The sequence below is a fragment of the Oryctolagus cuniculus genome, chromosome 19 (genome assembly GCF_051225735.1).
Source record: "Oryctolagus cuniculus isolate XC-2025 breed Fujian yellow rabbit chromosome 19, ASM5122573v1, whole genome shotgun sequence".
Lineage (NCBI taxonomy): Eukaryota > Metazoa > Chordata > Mammalia > Lagomorpha > Leporidae > Oryctolagus > Oryctolagus cuniculus.
The window spans coordinates 56,704,341-56,729,426 of NC_142885.1; the positions used below are offsets into that span (position 1 = coordinate 56,704,341).

A 25,086-nucleotide genomic window follows, 5' to 3' on the forward strand; every position below is an offset into this window, starting at 1 on the left:
CCCACAAGTCCCTGGGATGGGGCAGGAGGAGTTGAGGTAGCTCAAGAACGTGAAAAGAGGCAAGACGTGGCTGGAGGGGACCCCCAGTCCAGAACGGCCGGTGGTCCTTGAAGGGCAGGGCAGGGCAAGCCAGCTGCTGTGACATCTGGGCACCGCCAGTGGGCGGCCAGGCCTCTGAGGTCACTTCAGTGGCCGGAGCCCTGTTAGGAGGGGGGCCTCAGTGTCCTCTCCCTGTCTCACCAGGGTGCTCTGTTGTGGGTCTTGGGTGTGAGGATTTGGGTGGGACTCTCGCCTGGGCAGGGCCAGGAGCACCTTCGGCCATATCCCGTCACCAACGCAATGCTGGCATCGGCTGCCTTTGCGGGCGCCTCTCACCGGGTCCTGGCAGGGACCTTTGAATCTTCATCTCGCGTTTTTCAGGACTGCGGTGGAAAATGTCAGCCCCATGCTGCAAGCAGGGTTGGGGTCCCTGACCCGGCGGCCCCCGCTGTTCCTTTGCTCAGCTCTCCCGCCTTCTGGCTGCCCCTCGCCAACCACCTGTTGCTCTGCTCCACGGCGGGTCCCTTCCTTCGTTGTGCGCTGCAGGAGTGAAACAGAAACGTGCGCCAGAGACCGGTACCTGGCTTGGGAAGAGCCGCCATCGTGTGACAGGCCGAGTGTCCCCTACGGAAGTCCTTGGGACCAGAAATGCTTCTGATTGGGGAAGTTTCTGGGTTTTGGCGCTTCTGCATACACACTCTTGGTTGAGTGTCTGAAACCTGAGACACTCCAAAATCTGCAGCTTGTGGGGTGTCCTTCTGGTTTGGGGTCAGGATGCCCAACCTGTGCCACGGTGTGACTCTTCCTGGTTGAGTTAGATTCCCTGGCTTGGACCCTTCTCAGTCCTGGGTGTGGTCCCGTGTGGCTGCTGACGGGCTGCTTAGGTGGTGACTGGATTCAGCCAGAGGCCCGCCGGGCCCGGGCCCCTACTCTGCTGCTGATCAGTGTCCCTGTCCTTTCTTTCCTGGGTCTCTTCCTCCCACCCGCCCCCACCCACCTTGTTCCAGGCCTGCCTCTCTTGTGGTTGAAAATTTAAAAGGCGTAAAGAGACACAGTGTCTGCCAGGAGCCGTCCTGCCCTTGGGGCCCTTTTCCCAGAAGTCACCATTGTGACCTCTTTCTAGGGCTTCTCTGCTCCTCCGCGTCTGGGGTGTCCTTGGTGTGTGGGTGTTCCTTCTTTCCCCGCCTGTTTGACCTAAGGGGTATGTCTACACAGTGCACGCACCTGCCTTTGTTCCACGTGGCCCCACGTCAGCACGAGAACCGCTGAGCCTGCCTGGTCAGCTTGTGGGGAGAGGCCCAGGTGTAGGAGTTAGGAACTGGGCCCCTGCCCCGGCGCTGGTGGCGCCCCTTCCTCTGTCTGCGTCACTGTGTATTCACTGTGCAGCTTGGTGAGTGTAGACAGGTGCACATCTGTGAAACTGTCGCCCCGTCTATGCTTTAAACGTGTCCATCACCTCCAAAGTTTTCTCTCCGTGCGTGTGCCCTGCCTGCATTTGGATCATTTCCTGCTTGGCTGTTGGGACTGCACTGTGGCTGGCAGGAGGGGGCTGTGCCAGCTCCATACCCTCTGCAGGTAACAGCCAGCCTGCCGCAGTGGAATCTGGGCGTCGCGGGGTCTTGGAGCCCAGTGTGCTGGGGGGGATCTGTTGTCCCTGTCCTGGTTTTCCATTGGCGAGACCCCACCAGACCTTGCAGATGTAGGAACAAGTGCAGCTCCGTTCTGGGGTGTTAATCTGCGAGGTGGTGCCTACGTGCCTGGGCTGCACCCGGTGTCTCCAAATAGAATCCTGGCTGAGTGGCATCCGTGCAGAGACACGTGGACCGCGGGGGCTGAGCAGCGCCGGGTACTCACCGTGCATGCCCCAGGAGAGGGACTCATATCCTTGGCTCCTGCCAACTGGCTGTGGGGACTTTCTGGGCCCTGGCTTACCAGGAGGAGGCAGTGTGCTCACACCGTGAGCCCTACCTCAGTGGTCCCTTTGTACAGCTTCTCCTGTGCTGCTTCCGCAGCCTCACCCCGGCTCCGATCTCCTGGCCTGACCCCGGAGGCTCCTCCCCGGGGTTACTTCAGTGTGAGTTAGGCAACGCCAGGCCCCTGCTCTGAGCTCACCCAGGAGGCCCATGGCACCAAGGACGGATGTCTCTAAAGTCATCCCTTGGGATCTGACAACTGCAGGTGCTCAGGCGAGGAATTTGCTTATAACCTAGGTACATCCTGCTGTGGTTACTCAGGGTACTGAGTGCTGTGTGCACAGCCATAATACTGTGCTGTTTATGGTGTGGTGAAGAGGAGGAGGTGCTGTCCGTGTTCAGTACAGATGCGGTTGTTTTTCTGTTTTTTGATCATGGACTGCTTGAGCCCTCAGATCCAGTGTGGAAAGCCCAGCCGTGGAGGGTTGAGTGTCCTCTCCTCACCATGGCTTCGAGACTGCCTGTGACCCCAGGCAACTGCTCCAGCCCCCCTCGTGGGTCCTGGGTTACCACTCTTGTCACTTCCTCTGCCGCCCCAGGGCCTTTGCATGTGCTGTCCCTTCTGCCTTACATGTGCTCCTCCCCGATCTCTGTGCAGTGTCAGTGTCGGCCGGATGTCCCTCACCCCCCCGCCTGTGTTTCCGGCACCCTCCCCCATCCTTCATGGCACATGTCACCCTTGAGCTTGTGTCTTCAATGGCTTCCAAGTCTTGGGAGGCAGAGACAGGGACTGATTTAGCCCTACGTCTCCAGGGCCGGGCAGGTAGGTGCCCAGGAAACACTCACTGTGTGGTTAGTGAACAGATGGCTGAATGACGGGAGCCCTGCACTTGGTTGCCAGGAGCAGAGACTGGGGCCGCGTGGGTCGTTTCCCCTAATCCTCCTGATTGCTCTAGAGTTAGTCTTGTTTCACTGTTGAACACGTGAAGGCCGGTGAGGCGGATGGACTTGGGCCCCATCGGGGACATCTGGCAGTATCTGGAGACATTTTTGGAGGAGGAGGAGGAATGTTCCTGGCACCTGGTAGGCAGGGGCGGGGATGCTGTGACATGCAGGAGGGTCCCCACATGGCTCAGGTGGCAGTGGTTCCAAGATGGAGCAGCTGTGCAGAAGGGCCCAGGCCAGGGAGCGGTGCACACAGGAGCCCAGAGCTGACCCTGTGCCCTTTACCACCTGCACTGCTCACGTCCAGCGGTGGCGGTGGTGGTGGCGGTGGCTGTGGCGGTGGTGGCAGTAGGAGATGTGGAGGGTAAAACATTCCTATGACCCTTATTTCCTTGTTCTGCGCAGAGGATCTTGGACCCCGTAAGGCCTGAGGGTGTTTAGTTGGTGACCTGCCGTGCGCAGCCTAGGGCTGGATGCTATGGCTGCCAACCTTGCCAAACCATTGCAGGTCCACACACACCTGGGTTAGAGGCACATGCCCATCTCCCCACAGGTTCAAATCCCAGCTCCGTCTCTCTGGTTCCTTCCTTCCTTCCTTCCTTCCTTCCTTCCTTCCTTCCTTCCTTCCTTCCTTCCTTCCTTCCTTCCTTCCTTCCTTCCTTCCTTCCTTCCTTCCTTCCTTCCTTCCTTCCTTCCTTCCTTCCTTCCTTCCTTCCTTCCTTCCTTCCTTCCTTCCTTCCTTCCTTCCTTCCTTCCTTCCTTCCTTCCTTCCTTCCTTCCTTCCTTCCTTCCTTCCTTCCTTCCTTCCTTCCTTCCTTCCTTCCTTCCTTCCTTCCTTCCTTCCTTCCTTCCTTCCTTCCTTCCTTCCTTCCTTCCTTCCTTCCTTCCTTCCTTCCTTCCTTCCTTCCTTCCTTCCTTCCTTCCTTCCTTCCTTCCTTCCTTCCTTCCTTCCTTCCTTCCTTCCTTCCTTCCTTCCTTCCTTCCTTCCTTCCTTCCTTCCTTCCTTCCTTCCTTCCTTCCTTCCTTCCTTCCTTCCTTCCTTCCTTCCTTCCTTCCTTCCTTCCTTCCTTCCTTCCTTCCTTCCTTCCTTCCTTCCTTCCTTCCTTCCTTCCTTCCTTCCTTCCTTCCTTCCTTCCTTCCTTCCTTCCTTCCTTCCTTCCTTCCTTCCTTCCTTCCTTCCTTCCTTCCTTCCTTCCTTCCTTCCTTCCTTCCTTCCTTCCTTCCTTCCTTCCTTCCTTCCTTCCTTCCTTCCTTCCTTCCTTCCTTCCTTCCTTCCTTCCTTCCTTCCTTCCTTCCTTCCTTCCTTCCTTCCTTCCTTCCTTCCTTCCTTCCTTCCTTCCTTCCTTCCTTCCTTCCTTCCTTCCTTCCTTCCTTCCTTCCTTCCTTCCTTCCTTCCTTCCTTCCTTCCTTCCTTCCTTCCTTCCTTCCTTCCTTCCCCTTCTTTCTTATTTATTTATTTACTTGAAAGTCAGAGTTACATGGAGAGAGGAGAGGCAGAGAGAGAAAGGTCTTCATCTGCTAGTTCACTCCCCAATTGGCCACAACTGCTGGAGCTGCGCCAATCTGAGGCCAGGAGTTTCTTCCGGGTCTCCCACATGGGTGCAGGGGCCCAAGGACTTGCGCCATCTTCTACTGCTTTCCCAGGCCATAGCAGAGAGCTGGATCAGAAGTGGGGCAGCCAGGACAGGAACTGGTGTCCTTATGGGATGCCGGCACTGCAGGCAGCGGCTTTACCTGCTACACCACAGCGCCAGCCCCTCTCCCTGGTTCTTGAGGCCGGGGAAGTGACATGAATTCTCTGGGCCTCGTCAGCCTCACCTGCTAAGGAGGGTGCTTTGATCCTCCTGACTTTGTAGGGCTCGGGTGGACCCGCGCGTGCAGACGCGTGGCGCCGGGCCTGGCGTGGCACCGACAGCTGTTATTCCTGGCACCCAGTACGTATGTGCTGTCTGCTAGCTTCCAACTCGGCATTTAGATATCTTCTAGCCTGAGATTCCCGCTGCTGTTTGCTTACTCAAAGTGTGAACTGGTGTTATTCTTGTTCTTTCTGGGGTAGTGCATGCAGAGTCAAAAATAATCAACCGGGACAGAAGACAATAAACAAAAAACTAATAGTCGCCGTCCTGGCCCCGGCTTCCGGCCGGCCTCCTGCAGACCAGCTTCTCTTCTCTACTTTGTTAAATCCTTCTAAGAAAAGGTTCCTGCCTAGATGTCTGTGTGTGTGTGTGTGTGTACGTACATACGTGTGCATATGTAGATACCGCTGTACCTCTGTGTGTGTAGGTTCTGAACCCGTGATTCAGCCAGCTGTGAATTGAAAATACTGGCTCAAAAAAAAAAAAAAAAAAATTGCGAGGGAGGCATTGTGGAACAGCGAGGGAAGCTGCCACTTTGGGCACAAGCATCCCATGTCCCAGAGCCTGGTCCCAGCCCCGGCTCCTCTGCTCCCCACCCCCCTTCCCACTAATGCACCTGGGAAGGTGGCTGATGCTGGCGCGCGTACGTGGGTCCCTGCCCCCCAGGTGGGAGACCAATGGCATTCCTGGTTCCTGGCTTTGGCCTGGGCCAGCCCTGACTGTTGCAGGCGTTTGGGGAGTGGACCAGTGCATGGAAGATCTCTCCCTGTCTTTCACTTTGCCTTTCAGATAAATGAATCCTTTTTTTTTTTTTTTTAATTGCATCTGTATTGAGCAGGGACTGACTTTTTTTTCACTTGTCATTGTTCCCTGAGCAATACAGTGTAACAACTATTTGCATAGCGTTTACGGTGTGTTAGGTTATTGTGAATAATCTAACGCTGCTTTCAAGTCTATGGGAAGATGTACTTAGGTTCTGTGAGAACACTGCCATCTCATCTAAGGGGCTTGATAGCCATGGATTTTGGTATCCATGGGCTCCTGGAAGCAGCCCCCTGCCTATGCTGAGGAGGACAACCCTGTAAATGCGAGTGGTGGTACAAGCAGAGGAGTATAGTTCTTTGTGGCAATCAGCACTTGGATTCCGATTCCTGACTCTGCTGCTTGCAGAGTATGGGATGAGTTTTTGTGTCTGTGAAAGGGACTTAAGTATAGTTCCTTGGTCCTGGAGTCGTCTGTGAGGGGGAACTGTGATGCCAGGCACTTAGGACCACGTCTGTCACACGCCGCCAGTAACCTGAACAGACTTCACTCTTTTTTATTTTTTACTTGAGAGTCACAGTTACACAGAGAGAGGAGAGGCAGAGAGGGAGAAGGAGAGGGAAAGGGGGAGGGGAAGAGAGAGGGGAGGGGAGGGAAGAGGAGAGGAGGAGAGAGGTCTTCCATCTGCTGGGTTCACTCCCCAATTGGCTGCAACAGCCGGAACTGCGCCCATCGGAAGCCAGGAGCCAGGAGCTTCTTCCGAGTCTCCCACGTGGGTGCAGAGGCCCAAGGACTTGCACCATCTTCTGCTGCTATCCCAGGCCATAGTGGAGAGCTGGATTGGAAGAGGAGCAGCTGGGACTAGAACCGGCGCCCATATGGGATGCCGGTGCCTCAGGTCAGGGCTTTAACCCACTGCACCACCGCACTGGCCCCGAACTTCACTCTTTTATGTTTTTAAGAAAGCATTATTTGTTTGAAAGGCAGAGCGAGAGAGAGAGAGAGGGAGAGATCTTCCATCCACTAGTGCTCTCCCCAAATGCCTGCAGCAGCCAGGACGAGGCAGGCAGGAGGAGGCCCGTGTTCATTTCTTTCCCGTCTCTGCTCAGAGGTCACCCTGGCCCGGAGGCCTTTTCTGCCTGCCCAGTATCAAGCCAGCCGCACCCAGCTGCCGTCACGCTCTGCCCCTTAGTTCCTCCGCAGGCCGTTGGCTGCTGTGGATGCACACTTAACTGCGGATTATCTCCTGGTGGTATCTGTGCGTGCAAAAGGGTGAGCCTGTGCAAGGGTGGAGACGCTACCTGACTTCCCAAAGATCTTGGCGCGCAGTGATCTCCTGGGCCTGGTTGTCCACCGAGCAATGGACGCTCGGAGACTGGATGTTCAAACCCCAGTGGAGCACGTGGCTACGTTACTGCTGCTGGCGTGCTCTCGCCCCAGGCCTGGGTGACTGAGCAGCAGTTCAAGGTCACCATCACTGACCCCTGTCGTCTGCTCCGTCCTCTCTGTAGCTTTTCCCTCGCGTCCCTCAGTTGGCCTGCGGGTCCCGCAGAGGTCTGCTTCCCTCGTGCCCCCAGCCCTAGCCGAGAATCCCCTCTTGGGTGCTGTGTCTTGCAGATGGAGTGGTGGGGGTAGGGGAAGCCAGAGGGGAGACCTGGTACTTGGACATTCCCGTTACAAGTGCAGCTGAGCTGAGAGGGAGTCGGGGTGCCACTTCCTGCCTGTGTTCAGCAGGGCTGCGGTGGCAGTGCCTTGTGAGGGTGACCCCCTAGGAGAGAACCACGGTGGTACTCCTGGGAGATCCAAAGAGTGGCATCAGGAATGGGCTGGAATAAACCTATGGTGCTTAGTAGACAGAATGGTGGCCCAGCTGGGTCCCCGACCCACCCCCGCCTGCTCTGACCGTGTTTTGGTCTGCGGCAAAGAGGAGTTAAAGGCCGAAGAGGGAAGGCAGGTTGCTGGTCCGCCGGCCCAGCGTGGTTGGTGATCAGGGGTATCCGGGGCAGGTCTGTAATCCGGAGAGCCCTTCTGAGTAGAAGGAGGAAGAAGACCGAGAACCAGAGAGGGCCGTGTGGGAAGTCAGCCTGGTGCCACTGGCTCTGAAGATGGAGGAAGGGGCCGTGAGCCCAGGACGGTGGGCGGCCTTGGGAATTTGACATAGCACAGGAAGGCGGAGTCTCCTGTGGGGTGCCTGCGAGGGATGACGCCACACCCACGCCTTGGTTGTCACCCAGAGGGACCGTTTTGGGTCTCTGACCCCCAGAGCAAGTTAATGCAGGTGCATGGTTGATTGTGAACTTGGCAGTATCTTCAGCTCTTCTACTAGGCCCGACCCAGAGTTCTCGTGGGTGAGATTTGTGAGTTACCTATGGCTGGGAACCCACGTGGAAGTGGGGGGCTCCTCAGCAGTCAGCCCTCTGGGGTTAGCACCCCAGCCTTAGCCGACTGTGAGACTTGTCTGTGCCTTCCTTTTCGTCATTTTCCGAGTGGGCATGAAGACTCCTCCGTGAGTTAGTTTCTATAAAATGCAGGCATGTAGCTAATGCCAGGGACTGGGTTCTCAGTCACAGTGGACCCTGATTATGTTAGCCGTAGATCAATACAGACCTTATTTGTTTTAATTCTAAGAGAATAGAGGTTACTGCCAATAGCCTTTTATTTTATTTTATTTTTTTATTTTTAGCTACTTTAGAAAGCAGAGTCTTGGAAAGAGGGAGAGAGGGAGATACTCATCTGCCAGCTTCCCGCTGAAATGCCCGCAACAGCGAGGGCTGGCTGAACCCAGGAGCCCGGGACTCCATGTGGGTCCCTGACCGTAGATTTCAGGGGCCTGCTGCCTCCTAGGGGTCTCAGCAGGAGGCTGGATTGGAAGCAGGGAAGCCAGGACGTGAAGTGTGAGGCGGGGAGCCCTCTCCCGAGTGTGAGTGTACACCCAACACCGGCCAGGCTCTGCGTGCGTGCGATCGTAGGGTTTTAGGAGGGAGAGGCCAGCCTTGGTTCCAGAGATTATGTAATTTGCATAATGTCATGCAGCTCCTGCCTATGAAAGTGGCTCAGAGACCGCATGGAAAAATGGAATTAAAAGTATAGATTTATTTTGGTGCAAAAAAATGGCTTTTTTTTTCATAACAGGCATTTCCGTGTGGCTTTCAAAATTTTTTTGTACCAAAATAAACTCATACTTTTAATTTCACTTCCCACGCATGCTTTGAAGTCCCCGTGTGGAGAGGGGAGTGAGAGCTGTCAGGAATGGGCCTGGAGACAGAAACTCGGGGCTGGGGGGAAGCACAGGAAAGGGCAGAGCGGAGGAAAGTCGGGGATTCAGGAGCAGCCAGTGCGGGGGCCTGGGGGCCTGGTGACAGCACTTAGGTGAGCCTCGGAGAGGGTCAGGGACGTCCTCGGGGCTGGGACATCGGATTCTGAGTTCTCCAGTGTATCCTCGTCTAGTGGATCAGAGCTGGGATTGCTAGGGTGCTTTGTCTGGTGAGAGCAAATTCGCGTCAGAGCTGTGTGAACAGTCAGGTGAGCTTACGGGAGAGGCTCACGCAGTAGGAGTCTGGGCTGCAGGTGCAGCTCCATCCAGCAGCCCGCAGAGACACCATCCCCACTTCCTTCATCTGCTCTTTTTGCCACGTCAGCTTCATTCTCAAAGCTGCCGTGTAAGTTAGTGTTTTGATTTGTTTCTTTTTGTTACATCTTTTTAAAATTTTTAAAGATTTATTTATTTGAAAGAGTTACACAGAGGAGAGGCAGGGAGAGAGAGGTCTTCCATCTGCTGGTTCACTCCCCAATTGGCTGCAACGGCTGGAACTGTGCCGATCTGAAGCCAGGAGCTTCTTGCGGGTCTCCCAAGTGGTGCAGGGGCCCAAGGACTTGGGCCATCTTCTACTGCTTTCCCAGGCCATAGCAGAGAGCTGGATCAGAAGTGGAGCAGCCGGGACTTGAACCGGTGCCCATATGAGATGCTGGCACTGCAGGCGGCAGCTTTACCCATTACACCACAGCGCCAGCCCCCATCCTCATCTGTTAAATGGGGGGAAGAACATCCTGCATGCTTCTTGGCAGAACCGAGTGGGGTCTGTCCATGAAAGATGGGCGGATTGAGCGCCACAGCTGAGGGCAAGGGGACATAAAGAAGTGACTGAGGGTGCTGGCGTCGTGGCACAGCAGTTAAGCCACCACCCACGATGCTGGCTTCCCATATTGGAGTGCCAATTCGAGTTCTGGCTGCTCCCTGCTAATGCGCCTGGGAAGACAGTGGAAGGTGACCCCAGTACTTGGGCCCCTGCCACCCATGTGGGAGACCTGGGTGGAGTTCCAGGCTCCTGGCTTCTGCCCGGCCTAGCCCTGGCCTTTGCAGCCATCTGAGGAGTGAACCAGTAGATGCAATATCCCTCCCTCCCCCCCCCCATCCCTCTCTCTCCATCTCTCTTGCTAGCTCTGCCTTTCAAATAAACTAATACATCTTGAGGATAAAGAAGGTGACCGAGCTGCCGGGCTCTCTGATAGGAGCAGCCTTGGCTGAGGTGCGCCTGGCCCCGACGTGCGGTACCTGGGCTGTGTGGTGGTATTCTCAGGACCTGTTCCTGTGGCTGAGCCTTGTGTCCAGACGGCTGGGTCCACGGACGCCCCTGAGCAGAAGCCAAGGCGGGCAGTCGGGCTGGCCTGACCCCCAGGGCTCCCTGGGTTCCTGCCCGCGGTGCCTGCAGCTGGGGCCACACGTGAGCAGCGTTCTTGAAGCAGAGGCCTCGCCGCCTCTCCCTTTGCAACCAGCCCCACATTTTTGTCCCCTAACAGGGAATGAGAGTCCCCCTCGGTGCCTCTTAGGGTTGAGGTCATTGTTTCTTTGGGTAAAGGACACACCAGGGGCCCGGCCAGTGAGGGTGGTGCTGGGCTCCCTGTGACCGCGGCCACTGTGGCCAGGGGTGGCAGTGAAAGTTCACGTGCAGAGTCAGACTTCCCCATTTCACATCTGCCCTTCCTCCTCCCTCCCTCCGTCCCAGGGCTGCCATCTGGCTTGGAGCAGGAAGTTGGAAGCCCTTGGGTGTGCCGGCTGCAGAGGAAACACCCGGCCTCGCGGGGCGTTCCTGGCCTCTGCTTCCCGGGCCGCCCCTGGCCATCGTTGGGAGCTGGCTTCCAGGGCTCTGCTCCTAACAGCCCTCCTTGATCTGTTGCAATCCCACCTCATCTTTACCAGAACCCCTCTGTAAAGGGGGGCGTGCCGGGGAAGGGGTCAAGGAGCTGCTGAGGTTCACTGGGGGGCGAGGCGGGGGCAGAATCTGAATCCACATCTACCCGTCCAGGAGGCACGATGGGGTCACAGCTAAGCTCTTCTGGGATGGGTTGCTTTGTATAAAAGCAGGGCCAAACCAAAGAAGGAGATGGTGCCAGGAAGGGAAGGTGTAGTTTTGTTTTCTTTTTAATTTGAGAGAGAGAGACAAAACGCCCATCCTCCAGTTCACTCCCTCAGGGTGTGCAGCAGCCTGGGGCCAACGCGGGGAGCCAGGAGCACAGCTGAGTTGCAGGTGGTGGGATCCCAGCGACTGTCTCCTTCCCCGCGTCTGCACCTGCAGGATGGCGGGAAGGTGGAGTCAGCCGTGGAGCCGGGAGTTAAACTCAGGTGCTCCGATGTGGGAAGCGCGCGCTCAGAAGGCGTGGTTTTAGATCAGAGGCGGGCTTAGTAATCCCCAGACACCTGTTGGGTGAGGAGGATCGGAGACAAAGGTAACTCCAGCGCTGAGGTCTGAGGTCCTTGGAGTGCAGAGGTGGTGACATGAGTAGGAATGTCACTGCCCAGGTGTGGGCAGGGAGCAGGAAGGCTTCTTAAGAGAGGAGTATCTCGGTTGGGTTTGGAGGTGTTCAAGCAGAAAGACATCACAGAGTGAGGGTCTAGCCCCAGCTGACTGAAGAACTGTCCCTTTCGCTGCCTTGTGTGTGGGGACCATGGCTCTCAGTCTCCTGCGCCGGGAACACTGTCCAACACAGACTCGCTAAAACGCACCTTTGAGGACGTGCCCGAGCTGAGTTGGCACGTGGAGGAATGGGCAGAGTCATAGAAGCCTCAGGGGCCGAGACAAGGATCGGGTCCTAAAAGGCAGTAGGGAGCTACTGCAAGTTGTAGGCCCCCCCCCCCGCCCCCGGGAGAGACACAGTCAGGTCTGTCTCATTTGTTGATGTGCGTGTCCAAGTCCATGTGTTTTCCTCTCAGCGGGAGAAGCGGACTGCCTTTTTTTTTTTTTTTTTTTGGACAGGCAGAGTGGACAGTGAGAGAGAGAGACAGAGAGAAAGGTCTTCCTTTGCCATTGGTTCACCCTCCAATGGCCGCCACGGCCGGTGCACCACGCTGATCCAAAGGCAGGAGCCAGGTGCTTCTCCTGGTCTCCCATGGGGTGCAGGGCCCAAGCACTTGGGCCATCCTCCACTGCCTTCCCGGGCCACAGCAGAGAGCTGGCCTGGAAGAGGGGCAACTGGGACAGAATCCGGTGCCCCGACCGGGACTAGAACCCGGTGTGCCGGCGCCGCTAGGTGGAGGATTAGCCTAGTGAGCCGCAGCGCCGGCCCAGCCGGCTGCTCTTAAACACACAGAGAGATCTTGTACTCCACAGCGAGGCATTTTCTGCTGTCAGATGGGCAGGTGTAAGCGTGTTGTAGACGGTGGTGCTTGGCTCTGGCTATATGGAGTGTAAGCTACTGGTACCACCAGGGCAGAGCATTTATCTAAATCTAAAGTGCGTGTGCTCCATGCCCCAGCAGGCTCCCTTGTAGCAAGTGTTCTTACACACAGGTGCGCTTGTGCGTGAAACGAGGCACCTCCCCAGGTTATTTACCCAGTGCTGCCTTGTTTGCGAGAACAACCCAGGTGCCAAGGTAGCAGGGGACCGATTAAAGTCAGATGCACCTGTATGGTGGATTACAAGAATGAGGAAGCCGTTTTGTATGATTTAAAGTAAGGTACAGATGAAGCTGCCTTCCACTCTGTGTTTGTTTTTGTTACCTGCCATAGACTGTTTTCTGGAACGGTGCCCAAGAAGCCAGTAATGGTTGTTGCCTGGGGAGAGGACAGGGTTGGGTGAGGGCTAGGAAATGGGGTGGGAAGAAGGCTTGCCCCTTCTGCTCCTTGGTCCAGGAGAACCAAGAATGAGGAAGGTCTGTGTTGCTGATAAAGATCGGTTTCCAACGCTACTGAATGAAGCAAGCTACAGAACCTAGTGCAGGTTGTGGTGCCTTTTGGGAAAGCAAAACAAGGTCTTTCAAATGGGTTGCAGAAAACGGAATGAAAAGGCAAGCTTATTTTGATGCAAAAAGTTTTTGAGATCTATACATTTTTTTAAAAGGTTTATTTTTTATTTTTATCTGAAAGACAAAGCATGAGAGAGAGAGAGAAAACACTTCTATCTGCTAGTTCATTTCCCAAATGGCTGCAGCAGAAAGGGCTGGGCCAGGCTGAAGCCAGGAGCCAGGAACTCTATTTTGCCCTCCCCTATGCGGCAGGGACTGAAGCCCTTGGGCCACCATCCACTACCTTCCCAGGTGGATTAGCAGGAAGCAGGGCAGCCGGGACTTGAACCAGGAACTCCGACAACATGTCTTGCTGCGCTGTGCTGGCCCCATCCAGCTTTTTTTTTTTTTTTTCATAATATGAATTGCCTTGAGCTTGAAGACCTCTTGTGTGTTTGAATGTGAGTTCCTGTGTGTAAGACATTAGCAGTGGTAGCTTGCCTGTGAGTGGGGTGGGAGACTTTTCACTATATACCTTTCTGTGTAGTTTGAAAAGTTTTAGCATATACATGTGTTGTCTATTAAAAAATAACATAAAGAGAAAAAAAGAGACATAGATAAATGTGTGGGTGGATAGGTGGATAGGCAGGTAGATAGATGGGTGCATGGGTGGGCCCACGGATGCATAGACACGTGGATGGGTGGATGGGTTTGTGGATGGGCAGGTGGCTACATAGGTGGATGGATGGGTGCACTCATGGGTGGGCAGGTGAGTGCTGCACAAGTGGATGGCTGGGTGGGCAGACAGATCTGTGTGTGGGTGTGGGTTACTCTGGCTTTATACTCAGTGGGACCTGAGAGGGTGGAAGAGGAGGCATTGGGACGCTGTGGCAAAGGTCCAGACGAGGAGTGACTGGGGCCAGCTTCCATTACTGGAGCGTCTGCCATACGAGCTGTTGCCATGTCTGTGACCGCGTGCAGTGAGCCCCAGAATTGTTTTCTCTCGAGAAGGCCAAATTCCTTTGGAATGAGCTTTTTCTGGCATCTGCTCAGAAACTCTTTAGCCCTTAATAACCACCCACAGTGTAACCTCTCTCAAGCATCACCTCCAGGATTACCAGTGGTGTGAAACCCACTCGGAGACTCGGTCTTTGATGGAGTTCTTACTTACAAGGCTGTCTTCCAGAAGGCGTGCACTTCGTCCTTTTGGGGTTTCTTTGTGTCTGAGTACTTCTGAGCTGCGTGTGTGTGTGTGTGTGTTGGCCTTGCGATGATTATTCATTAGTGAGTCTTTGTTCTTGGTTCTGGAGAAATAACTTTGTGTCGTAGAATAGTTGCGCTGGGGAACCTTTCTTCTGCCAAGGGCCATTTGGTTATTTATAACATCGTTTGCAGGCCACACAAAATTATCAGCTTAAAAATTAGCCTGCTAGAGATGTATTTGGATTTCGAGTGCTCCCTGCGGTTGCCTTGGCAGGGCCAGACCAGATGATTTCGAGGGCCTTGTGTGGCCATCTCTGCTCTAACAAAGTAGTTCAGGGACCTGCTTCCCTCTCCTTATCTCTTTAAAAAGTTTTTTGAATCAATTTATTCGAGAGACAGCTTAGCGAGTGAGTACTCCCTTCCACTGGTTCACTCTCCAAATGCCTGAGCCTGTAGCCCACAGCTGGGATGTGCATCCAGGTCTCCCACATGGGTGGCAGGGACCCGAGTACTTGAGCCGTCACCTGCTGCCTCCCAGGTGTGCCTGAGCAGGGGATTGCAGTCAGGAGCCGGGGGCAGGTATTTTTTTTTTCTAAAGATTTATTTATTTATTTGAAAGAGTTACAAAGAGAGAGAGAGGAGAGGCAGAGAGAGAGAGAGGTCTTTCATCCACTGGTTCATTCCCCAACTGGCTGCAACGGCCGGAGCTGCGCCAATCAGAAGCCAGGATCCAGGAGCTTCTTCCAGGTCTCCCACATGGGTACAGGGGCCCGAGTGCTTGGGCCATCCTCTGCTGCTCTCCCAGGCCATAGCAGAGAGCTGGATCAGAAGTGGAGCAGCCGGGTCTCGAACTGGCACCCATATGGGATGTCGGTGCTTCAGGCCAGGGCGTTAACCCTCTGCATCACAGTGCCGGCCCCAAGGGGCAGGTATTACATCCAGACATTCATGGGGTGCTGGCATTTTAACTGCTATGCCAAATACTCACTTCTCCTTCTTGTTTTTAGAAGTCAGACTATTTTATTAAAAAAAAAAAAAACCTGTACTGACCTTAACTGTTTTCAAGTTCACTGCTGGTCCATGTGTTTGTTTTTGTGTGTAACTAGATCCCTTTACTGGAATGCATGGCACATGTACTTGGATCACTTGTGTCATCTCTTTGCTTTTTTGCTTTTAAAGATTTATTTATTGGAGAGGCAGAGTTAGAGGGAGAAACAGAGATCTTCCATCTGCTGGTTCATTCCCTAAATGGCCACAATGGCTGGAGCTGAGCCAATCCGAAGCCAGGAGCTTCTTCTAGATCTCCCACGTGGGTGCAGGGCCCAGCTAACAGGGACATCCTCCTCTGCCTCCCAGGCACATTAGCAGGGAGCTGGGTCGGAAGCAGAGTAGCCAGGGCTGGAACGGGTGCTCCAGTATTGGATGCCAGAGTTGCAGGTGGCAGCTCAACCTGCTGGGCCATGACGCCAGCCCCCACTTTCCAGGTTTCAAAGAGAAGCCAAAAAATCCAGTTTTTATGACATGTTTTTAACTGTTGGCAGCTAATCTAATTTTTTTAAAGAATGCTTGAGGGGCTGGCGCTGTGGCATAGCAGGTAAAGCCACTGCCTGCAGTGGCGGCATTCCATATGGGCACCGGTTCATGTCCCAGCTGCTCCACTTCTGATCCAGCTCTCTGCTATGGCCTGGGAAAGCACTAGAAGATGGCCCAAGCCCTTGGGCCCTTGCACCCATGTGGGAGACCTGGAAGGAGCTCCTGGCTTCGGATTGGCACAGCTCCAGCTGTTGCGACCAATTGGGGAGAGAACCAATGGATGGAAGACCTTTCTCTCTCTCTCTCTCTCTCTCTCTCTCTCTCTCTCTGCCTCTCCTCCTCTCTCTGTGTAACTGTGACTGTCAAATAAAATAAATAACTCTTTAAAAAAAAAAAAAAGGCAGATTGTCAGAGGCGGTCGGGGAGGGGGCAGATCTTCCATGCACGATTCACTCCCTAAATGCCCAGAGAGAGAGATCTTGCGTCCACTAGTTTGCTCCCCAAATGCCCCCGACAACTGGGTCTGGCCCAGATGGAAGATGGGAGCCAGAAACTCCATCCTGGTCTCCAGTGTCGGTAGCAGGGACCCACGCACTTGTGCCGCCGTCTGCTGCAACACTTCTAGGACCTGGCCCTCAGGTGTTACCCACAGTGGTGGTGATGATGATGATGGTAGGGAACAAGGTGAGTCCTTGAGTGACAGCTAGGAAGGTAGGAGGCCGCATGCACCTAAAGGAAACCTTTGGTTTGCAAGAGAACATTCCTTGGGCTTCCTTTAAATGGGATTCCGTCTTTTGTGCCGCAGGCTCTGGGCCTTTGTCTGGTTGGGTCCCTCTGTCCCCCAAGACTTGTTTTCTCTGGGTTTCTGGCCAGCGCTCCGCAGAGTTCCCATGCTCCTCCTGAGAGGTGCTCACGGTGCGGGATCTCCTGTGTTTGTGCCTGCAGGACTGGAATGTCACGTGGTACACCAGCAACCCCGACTTCACCAAGTGCTTTCAGAACACGGTCCTCATGTGGGTGCCTTGTTTCTACCTCTGGGCCTGTTTCCCCTTCTACTTCCTCCACCTCTCCCAACATGACCGGGGCTACATTCAGATGACGCATCTCAACAAAGCCAAAACTGTAAGTCTCCGGGATGGGGGGTAAGGGGTCAGGGTGGGGCTTACTGGGGAGCTGGGCATGGCCCTAAGTTCCCTCTCCTCAGAGACAGGCGGAGAGTGCGGTGGGCGGAACCTGGACTCGCACCTCACCCCTGCCTCTGGCCACTGCGCCACCCCCAAGCAGATGCTCTCACCTCCCCCAGCCTTGGTTTCCCCAGTTGTGCGATGGGGATGGTAGGTTCTTTCTGGAGAGACTATCGGGAGAGTATTGAAAAGGTCTTCCTTTTTGTTTGTTTTTTGTTTTTATCTGAGAGACAGGCAGAGTGCCTGCCGTCCCCTGGTTCACTCCACAGATGCCCTCAGTGGGCAAGGCTGGGAACTGGGAGCTCGGTCCAGGTCTCCTGCTTGGGTTGGGGGAGCCCATCACTCCTGCCGCTCACCACTTGCTGACTCCTGAGTCAGGAGCTGCTGGAGCCCCGGGCACTCTGCTGCGGGATGCAGGTGTCTTTTATGTATTTATTTATTTGAGAGGTAGAGTTACAGACAGAGGGAGAGGGTGGGAGATCTTTCATCTGCTGGTTTACCTCACAAATGGCTGCAGTGGTCAGAGCTGAGCCGATCCAAAGCCAGGAGCCAGGAGCTTCCTCCGGGTCTCCCATGTGGGTTCAGGGGCCCACACTCTTGGGCCATCTTCTGCTGCTTTCTCAGGTGCACCAGCAGGGAGCTGGATCAGAAGTGGAGCAGCCAGGACTCCAGCCCAAGTGCATAGGGGATGCTGGTGCTGCAGGCAGAGGCTTAACCCACTGCGCCGCAGTGCCTGCCCCTTCTGCAGGCTTTAAATTCAACTTACAAATAAAGCTTGCAGTGTTTGATTCAAGAGCAACCCCTTTCACCGGCTCTTTCACAGGTTGCATGGAGTCAACCTGAATGTCCAGGCAATCCTGATGATCTCTGTTCTTTTGCTCTCTTTTCTTTAAAAAGATTCATTTATTTATTTGAGAGGCATAGTTACAGAGGGAGAGAGAGAATGAGAGAAGCCTTTCGTCTGCTGGTTCACTCCTCAAATAGCCACGACAGCCGGAGCTGGGCGATCTGAAGCCAGGAGCCAGGAGCTTCTTCTGTGTCTCCCATGTGGGTGCAGAGGCCCAAGCACTGGGCCATTCTCCACTGCTTTCCCAGACCATAGCAGAGAGCTGGATTGGAAGTGGAGCAGCCGGGACTTGAACCAGCACCCATATGGGATGCTGGCACTGCAGGCAGTGGCTTTACCTGCTGTGCCATAGTGCCGGCCCCTGTTGGTTCTCTTTTTTTTTTTTAATTTTTTTTTTAAATTTATTTGAAAGAATTACAGAAAGAGGTAGAGACACAGAGAGATCGTCCATCCGCTGGTTCACTCCTCAGATGGCTGCAACAGCTGGAGCTGCACCGATCAGAAGCCGGGAGCCAGAAGCTTCTTCTAGGTTTCCCACACAGGTGCAGGGGCCCAAGGACTTGGGCCATCTTCTACTGCTATCCCAGGCCATAGCAGAGAGCTGGATGGGAAGTGGAGCAGCTGGGACTAGAACCGGCGCCCACATGGGATGCTAGCGCTTCAGGCCAGGGTGTGTTAACCCACAGTGCCATAGTGCCGGCCTCTGTTGGTTCTTTTTGAAGCCGTCGTCCTCCGGGACTCATTTCCTTGCACCCTGCGGTGGTTGTGCCGAAGCCCTTCGCCACTCATACACCTGCCCAAACCTGCCTGGTTCCTACTACAGTTCAAGCCTATCTTAAGACGTTATCTACCAGGCAGATGGAAGCAGCCTGAGACCCAGTGCACCCCAAGGGGAATGGCCCAAATCCAGAGCACAGGGGCGGCCTCCCAGCGCACGTGTCCAGTCCCAGCATGCCCGTGCCGGCGATGTAGTCGCCATCCTGGGCAGAGATGTAAGGCGAGACTGTGCAGTGCCAGAAGGCACAGAGTAGCCGAGTGCTGCAGGGCCACGGGGACCTTTAAATGGGCGTCACCAAGTCAAAGAAGCCCATCAGAGCAGGCTCTGGGCTGTCCCTTGGCTCCCACTGATGCCACCGTGGAAGAGGCCACGCTCTGGGCACCGCAACCGCAGCAGCTGAGGACGGGGTGGGGGATGGGAACTGACAAGGTGGAGTGCAGGGATGGCCCGTGTCCTCGCGTGTGCGCCCCTGCCTGGTGATGACCATGCGACAGTGCGTGGTCACGCCCATGCTGCCGGAAGCTGGTGGGGAGAGGCCTGGGTAGGGGCAGGGCAGACGGGAGCTCTCACACCATCCCCTTGGTTGTTCTGTGACCCCAAAGCTGCTTTTTGGTTTTTAAAAGAAATGTCTTCTCTCTTACTATCCGTGTAATGTCTTCCTCTCAGACCCGGGGAAGCTCTCGGTACGTTTCCTGGGCAGCAGTGTCTTCTCTAAGATGCAGATGGGGTGTTCCCCTTGCCTTGCTCAGAAACTCTCCGGGAGCTTCCAGAGGTCCTCCCGCAGCCCAGCGCTGTCAGCTCCAGGCTGTCCGCCCACGCCTGTCGCCCACGCTCGTCGCTGATTCCACAGCAGCGACAAGCCCTCCGAGCGTGTTTCCGTCTGTCCCAGGACCTTTGCACTTCCCATTCCCTTTGCCTCAGTCGTTCCTCCCTCTAACCTCGCCTGCTCAGAAAGGCCTCCCTCACCCCTCCCTCTTACCCGGAGAGTCCTGTCTGCTCTCTGACATGGTCTTAGGTAATTTTCAGCGTGTTTCTTGCTGCTAGAATGTCGGCTCCAGGAAGGTGGGGACTCTGGTCGCTGTGGTGTCCCCGGCACCTTCCTGAGCACCGGTGGCATGAGCGTGGCTGGATGAGTGGTGGTCGTGTGGGGGCCTCAGCGCGCAGGGGCTGCAGGCTGAGCTCTTGGGTTTGCAGCTGCTGCAGGAACAGCAGCCAGCCGGCCTGTGGGCATGGCTCGCTGCCTGCAGCTGGGCGAATGAATGCTCAGGTGTCTCCTCGCCCTCCCTGGGCCTTGGCCGTGTTCCAGGAGAGCTGTGGCGCACAGCTCCGAGGTGCAGCCGCTTCCCCGAGGACGGCTCCTTGCTGCCCCTCTGAGACCTCGTTTGCTTCCCTGCAGGCCTTGGGGTTCTTGCTGTGGATCATCTGCTGGGGAGACCTCTTCTATTCTTTCTGGGAAAGAAGTCAGGGCACGCTCCTGGCCCCGGTGTTGCTGATCAGCCCAACCCTCCTGGGCATCACCATGGTAAGTAGGGGCCCCTCTCGGCCACCTGCCAGGCACCAAGGAGACCCACAGGAGTAGCTGGCATTTAGAAAGGAGAGGATCTCCTGGTAAAACCTGACTTCTCTTGAAAACCCTGAGATCTGGTGGTGCTGGACACAGTTTTTCAGGGCAGCCATCAGCCAAGGCATGGGCTGTCCACTTTTCCCTGGTCCCCACTGTGCCTTGTTGCCCTCCCTGCCTCCGAGGCTGAATGGCAGGTGCCATCTCCAACCACACTTGTTGAGTACCTAAGGCATGTCTGGAAGCTTTCGGGCTGTGGGGTGGGACTGAGCAGGAGGGCTCCCCGGTTGAGTGGGCCCCTCCAGACGGTGACGGCTGACGTGGGGCGAGTGGTCACCATGCGCCTGGCCAGGTTCTGAATGTTGTTAGCTCCAGAAGTTCATTGGCTTCTCGGGACAGCCCTGTCCCCATCTCACAGGCGAGGGAAGTAAGGCACATGAGCAAGGGTCACACAACCCCCAGGGACCCGGCGGTCATGCTCTTAGCTCCCGCCTTGTGCAGCCTTGGTCACAGGGCGCTGTGGATTCAGGGCTGTCCCCGTGTCTGAGCTCTGAGCCTCCCTGAGGAACTGGGCAAGTTCTCGAGTGTTATTAAACAAGGTGGGAGGAAGCGGGAGGCGGCACCTTCTGAGCACCGAGAGCCATTTATTTGTCCAAGGGAGGGGTGGTGATGAAAGGTGGAAGGGAGCGTGTGGGAAGGAGGACCAGTTGTGCTCTGGAGCCTCTGGGGGAGGTGGGGGATGTGCCAGCGACGGGGGACTGGGCTGGCCGGGGGGTGGGGGGTGTCCCATGAGCCTTCACGCACCACACAGTGTCTGCACTAGGCACCGTCCTTGTTTCTTACCCATGCGCTCATCCCCCATGTTGGAGATAAGCCAGTCGTGGGTCAGAGAGGTGGAGGAGCTGGCCTAAGGCCACACAGCACACGTGGCACAGTGGAGGCTCAGGTCCTGTGACTGGCTCAGGGGCCAAGCTGGCACGGGAGCTGGGCTGCCCGCAGGCAGCTCTTACACCCCCGAGCCAAGTTCTGTCCTTTCCCCAGCCTCCCGTGCTCCCAGGACCCTGGGACTGTGGGGGCTTGAGGGCCTCCCTCTAACAGCTGTGTGTCTGTGCCCGTCTCTTCCAGCTGCTCGCTACCTTCTTAATACAGCTCGAGAGAAGGAAGGGGGTTCAGTCCTCAGGGATCCTGCTCACATTCTGGCTCATAGCCCTGCTGTGTGCCCTGGCCATCCTGAGATCCAAAACCATGACTGCCTTAAAAGAGGTAAGTGGTGGCCTTCTCCTGGGTGGGCCGGATGCCGTGAGAGCCATGGGATGGCCCACCCAGTCCTCACCAGGTCGGCTCCAGCCTTTGCTCTAGAACCTTCTTTCCTCCAAGCCCCACTTGGCAGGGCAGCTGTGAGGGACCCAGGGGCGACACAGCACTGTGCCCTGAGCCTCTGTCCGCAGAACGTGGCCAGGCCGGCCCCCGGGAAGGAGCCACGTTTGCAGAGTGGCTGTGTACCCAGGGCAGTCTGGACGTGTCCTCAGGTTACCTTTGTGCCGTCAGCCACCACTCTGGCTGGAGAAGTTGTTGACTTGGCTGCCGCGCGTGGCTCCTAGGAATTTGGATGTGTGTGCGCTTTGAGGATGCAGCCTGCTGTGCCCTGCGTGCCGGGGCTTATCAGGGGCTGGCAGGAGGCAAAGGAAGGGAGAGGAGCAAATGTTTCGTGACTGCGCTGTGTGCACAGCATAGCTGTCTTCAGTCGCCACGGCCGCTGGTGGCTGGTGTGGGCTGGGCCTGAGTGGTTTTATGAATAGGTCTTTCAACTTCTCACCAGTATTACTGCGATTTCTCAGCCTCAGCACTAATTGATGTTTTGGGCTGGAGATGTTTTTCGTCTTGTGTTTTTTGTTGTTTTAAGATTCATTTTGTTTATTTAAAATAGAATTAGAGACAGAGAGGTCTTCCATCACTGGTTCATTCCCCAAATAGCTGCAATGGCCAGGACTTGGCCAGTCTGAAGCCAGAAACTTGGAACTCCATCTAGGACTCCCACGTGGGTGCAGGGGCCCAAACACTTGGGTTATCCTCCAGTGCTTTTCCAGATGCACTAGCAGGGAGCTGGATCGGGAGACTAGAGCCGGTGCCCATAGGGGATGCCGGCATTGCAGGTGCTTAACCCGCTGCACCAAGGTGCCGGCCCCTCGTCTTGTGCTCTGTGGGATGTCGGGCCCCTTCCTGGCCTCCGCCCCTGCCCCCAAGTTACCACAGAAGAGTCCCCTGACACTGCCACATGTTCCCAGGGAGGCAGAATCAGTTGAGGATGACTGGACTGTTTGTGGGTGGGGAAACTGAGGCAGGAAGAGGAGAAAGAAGGTGACACCAGGCCCCACAGCCGCTGCCAGCAGAGCAGAGCCAGGCCTTGCATGCAGCTGTCTCACTCCCCTTTCCTGACTCCCTTGCTCATCGCAGGGCGCCCTCCATGGGCCATAGTGGGTGGTGCTGCCTGCTGTGATGTGGCGGCCTTTCTTCTGTCCCAGGGGAGGAGGCCAGATGGCCATGACTGGGGCTGCAGCCAGCCCTCCCAGCACTGGGATGATTGGGCAGTTCACAAAGCACCGAGGTTTGCTCAGGTCACGAGTCTGGAGTCCTTGAGGTCCAAGGTCAAGGGGCCGGCCCTGGACCCCGAGTCCCAAGGTAGCGAGACAGAGCATGGGTGCAGACTGGGGCTGCCCCGCCCTCTTGCCCTCCTCTACCAATGGCCTCCAGCCGCCGTCCCCATGAGGCTCTGAGGGTCCAGCCTCTACAGGAGTTTTGGGGGGACAGACCATGGCCCAGCCCCCTCAGCCCACTCCCGGGACCCATCAGTTCTGCTTCCCTCATCCCCCCAGGACGCCCATGTGGACCTGTTCCGTGATGTCACCTTCTACATCTACTGTTGCCTCGTCCTGGCCCAGCTCGTACTGTCCTGTTTCTCAGACCGCTCACCCCTGTTCTCAGAAACCATCAATGACCCCGTAAGTAACCCCACGCTGCAGGGGGGTGGGAGCACTTGTCAGCTGCTGTCTCCCTGTCGCTCGCTGTGGGTGCGGAGAACGCTTGAGGTGCGTCGGCATTTGGGGCGGAGGGAGTTGGCGCCAGCTGGGAGAGTTCAGAAACCCGAGTGCCAGTGTGGGCTCCTCCGGGAGGAACAGAGCCAGAGAAGTTCGCAGGACATTGATGAGATCGCGTGTATCCGTGTGTGTGTGTATGTGTGCCCGTGTGTGTGCCCATGTGTGTGCGTGTGCATGTGTGTGTGCGCGCGCTCTGACTTCTGGCCTCCTGGTGTCGTCTGCCTTTTCCAGGGCTCGTTCTTCCCGTGGCCGGCAAGGGAGGGGAGTGGGCCATTAGGAGATGCCCACTGTGGTCCGGCTAAGAATCCCAGGGCTGTGCCTAGTGCTTCCTGCTCAGCCTGTCATGTTCAATCCTCACACCAGCCCTGATAGAATTGGTGGAATTGCTTTTCCCATTTTAGACAAAGAAACTGAGTCACAGGGAGGAGAGTGCCTGGGGCAGGTGCAGGCGCAGATCTGAACGCAGGATTGGGGGATTGGCAGAGTCGGGTGGCTTCTCTTGGGTAAGACCTGCTCCAGGGCAGGCTCTGAGCTGAGTGACAGCTTTGTGTTGGGCTCTGAACCCCGCGAGGCAGAGAGCACTCCACAACCTCTGTGCCTGCCCCAGGGCCTGGCACGTGGTGGCCCTCCTGCCCATTTGCTGCTGCTGTTGTGTTGTTGGGGAGGCACAGAGTAAACCTTCTCCTTCTCAGAGAAGGGAGAGGTCTGCCCGGGGCCTCGGATGGCAGGTGAAGCTCCCTGGCTGCCTTCAGCCTCCTCTCGTATTAACATGGAAGAAGTGGGGAGATCACACTTGGAGACCTGCAGGACCACTGGCACAACGCTAATGCTTTTCTCTAAAAATTTTATCTGTGTTTATTATATATATTATTACATATAGAACGTAAGATTTCCCATCTTACCCATTTTTAAGTATACACCTCGGTGTATTAGAAGCCTTTTATCTCATTCAGACCCCCGTTACCCCAAGTGGGGCCCCTAGCTGGCAGTGTCGATACCACCTGGGAGTGGGTTGCACACAAAAACGCTCGGCCGGAACCTGTACTTGCACATGGTCCCCAGGGGATTTGTGTGTGTGCTAAAGTAGGAGGTGCACCCATCTAACCTTGCAGTAGCCTTGAAAGGGAGATTTTTCTTTCTTAAGAAAAAGGGAGAGATTGTGCTGTTAGATCCTAACGCATACCCTAGATCTGATGGTGGAGGCAGCATAGTGTGATGGAAGAGGAGCCTCACGGTGCAGCTGGGAAGACCCTGGGCTCGTAGCCCGCGAGGTGCCTTGATGCCTTCAGTGGACATGCGCTAAGCACCTGTGGTTTCCATGTTTGATGCTGGGAGGGGGTGTGTGCAAAGTAGACATGGGTGGAGCTGGAAGGAGGAAACACCCTTCTGCTACCATCTTGGCCTCAGTGACTGGGGCCTGTGGATTAAACTGATAGAAGATTCACAGAAGAAAATGCTTGTGAGTGGACTCGGGAGCAGGCCTCACAGAAGACAAGACAAAGCCTGGGGCAATGGTGAGGTCTGAGGACTTGGAGACAGTTTTTTGTTTTTTTTTTTTTTTTTTTTTAAAGATTTATTTATTTGAATGGCAGAGTGATAGAAAACAGAGAGAAAGAGAGATCTTCCATCCATTAGTTCACTCCCCCAATGGCCACAACAGCTATCTTGCACCAATCCGAAGCCAGGAGCTTCTTCCTGGTCTCCCACGTGGGTGCAGGAGCCCAAAGACTTGGGCCATTTTCAACTGCTTTCCCAGACCAGAGAGCTGGATCAGAAATGGAGCAGTCGGGACTCAAACCGGTGCCCGGGTGGGATGCTGGCAGTGCAGGTTGTGGCTTTACCTGCCATGCCACAGCACTAGCCCACTATATACCGTTTTAACAAAGGGTGATAAATTAGTGGAAAAAGAGATGGGACCCAGGGTAAGGGAGGGGGTGGGCTTCCAGAGGTGACAAATCATGAGACGGCAGATACACGTGGAACTAAGCGAGGGTGAGGATGGTTTAGTATGGCAAGTCCATGTGGGCCCAGACTGGTGCCACCATGGTAACAGTGGTTCTCCCATGCATGGGTGAGGAAGCGGAGAGGAGCTTTGAAACAGGGAAGTCAGTGTCCTGCTTTTGAGCAGGGCAGCAGGGCGGGGAGGGCGGCA

General features: G+C 55.6%; 1 protein-coding gene across 7 annotated transcripts in view; it reads left to right on the forward strand.

The window, feature by feature from the left end:
* Positions 1-25,086, forward strand: part of ABCC1 (ATP binding cassette subfamily C member 1 (ABCC1 blood group)) — a 131,908-nt gene that overhangs the window by 26,795 nt on the left and 80,027 nt on the right. For 2 of the 7 annotated variants that reach the window (XM_089321633.1, XM_051847486.3), the window contains exons 2-5: positions 16,415-16,591; positions 19,675-19,800; positions 20,965-21,102; positions 22,713-22,838. In XM_089321633.1, coding sequence (XP_089177759.1) covers positions 16,481-16,591; positions 19,675-19,800; positions 20,965-21,102; positions 22,713-22,838 — 501 coding nt within the window. In that variant the 5' untranslated portion in view covers positions 16,415-16,480. Of the gene's footprint in view, positions 1-11,107; positions 11,240-12,326; positions 12,467-12,533; positions 12,556-13,131; positions 13,195-16,414; positions 16,592-19,674; positions 19,801-20,964; positions 21,103-22,712; positions 22,839-25,086 lie in introns of those variants that run through there. The other 5 variants (XM_089321629.1, XM_089321630.1, XM_089321631.1 and 2 more) reach the window with 5 other exon arrangements.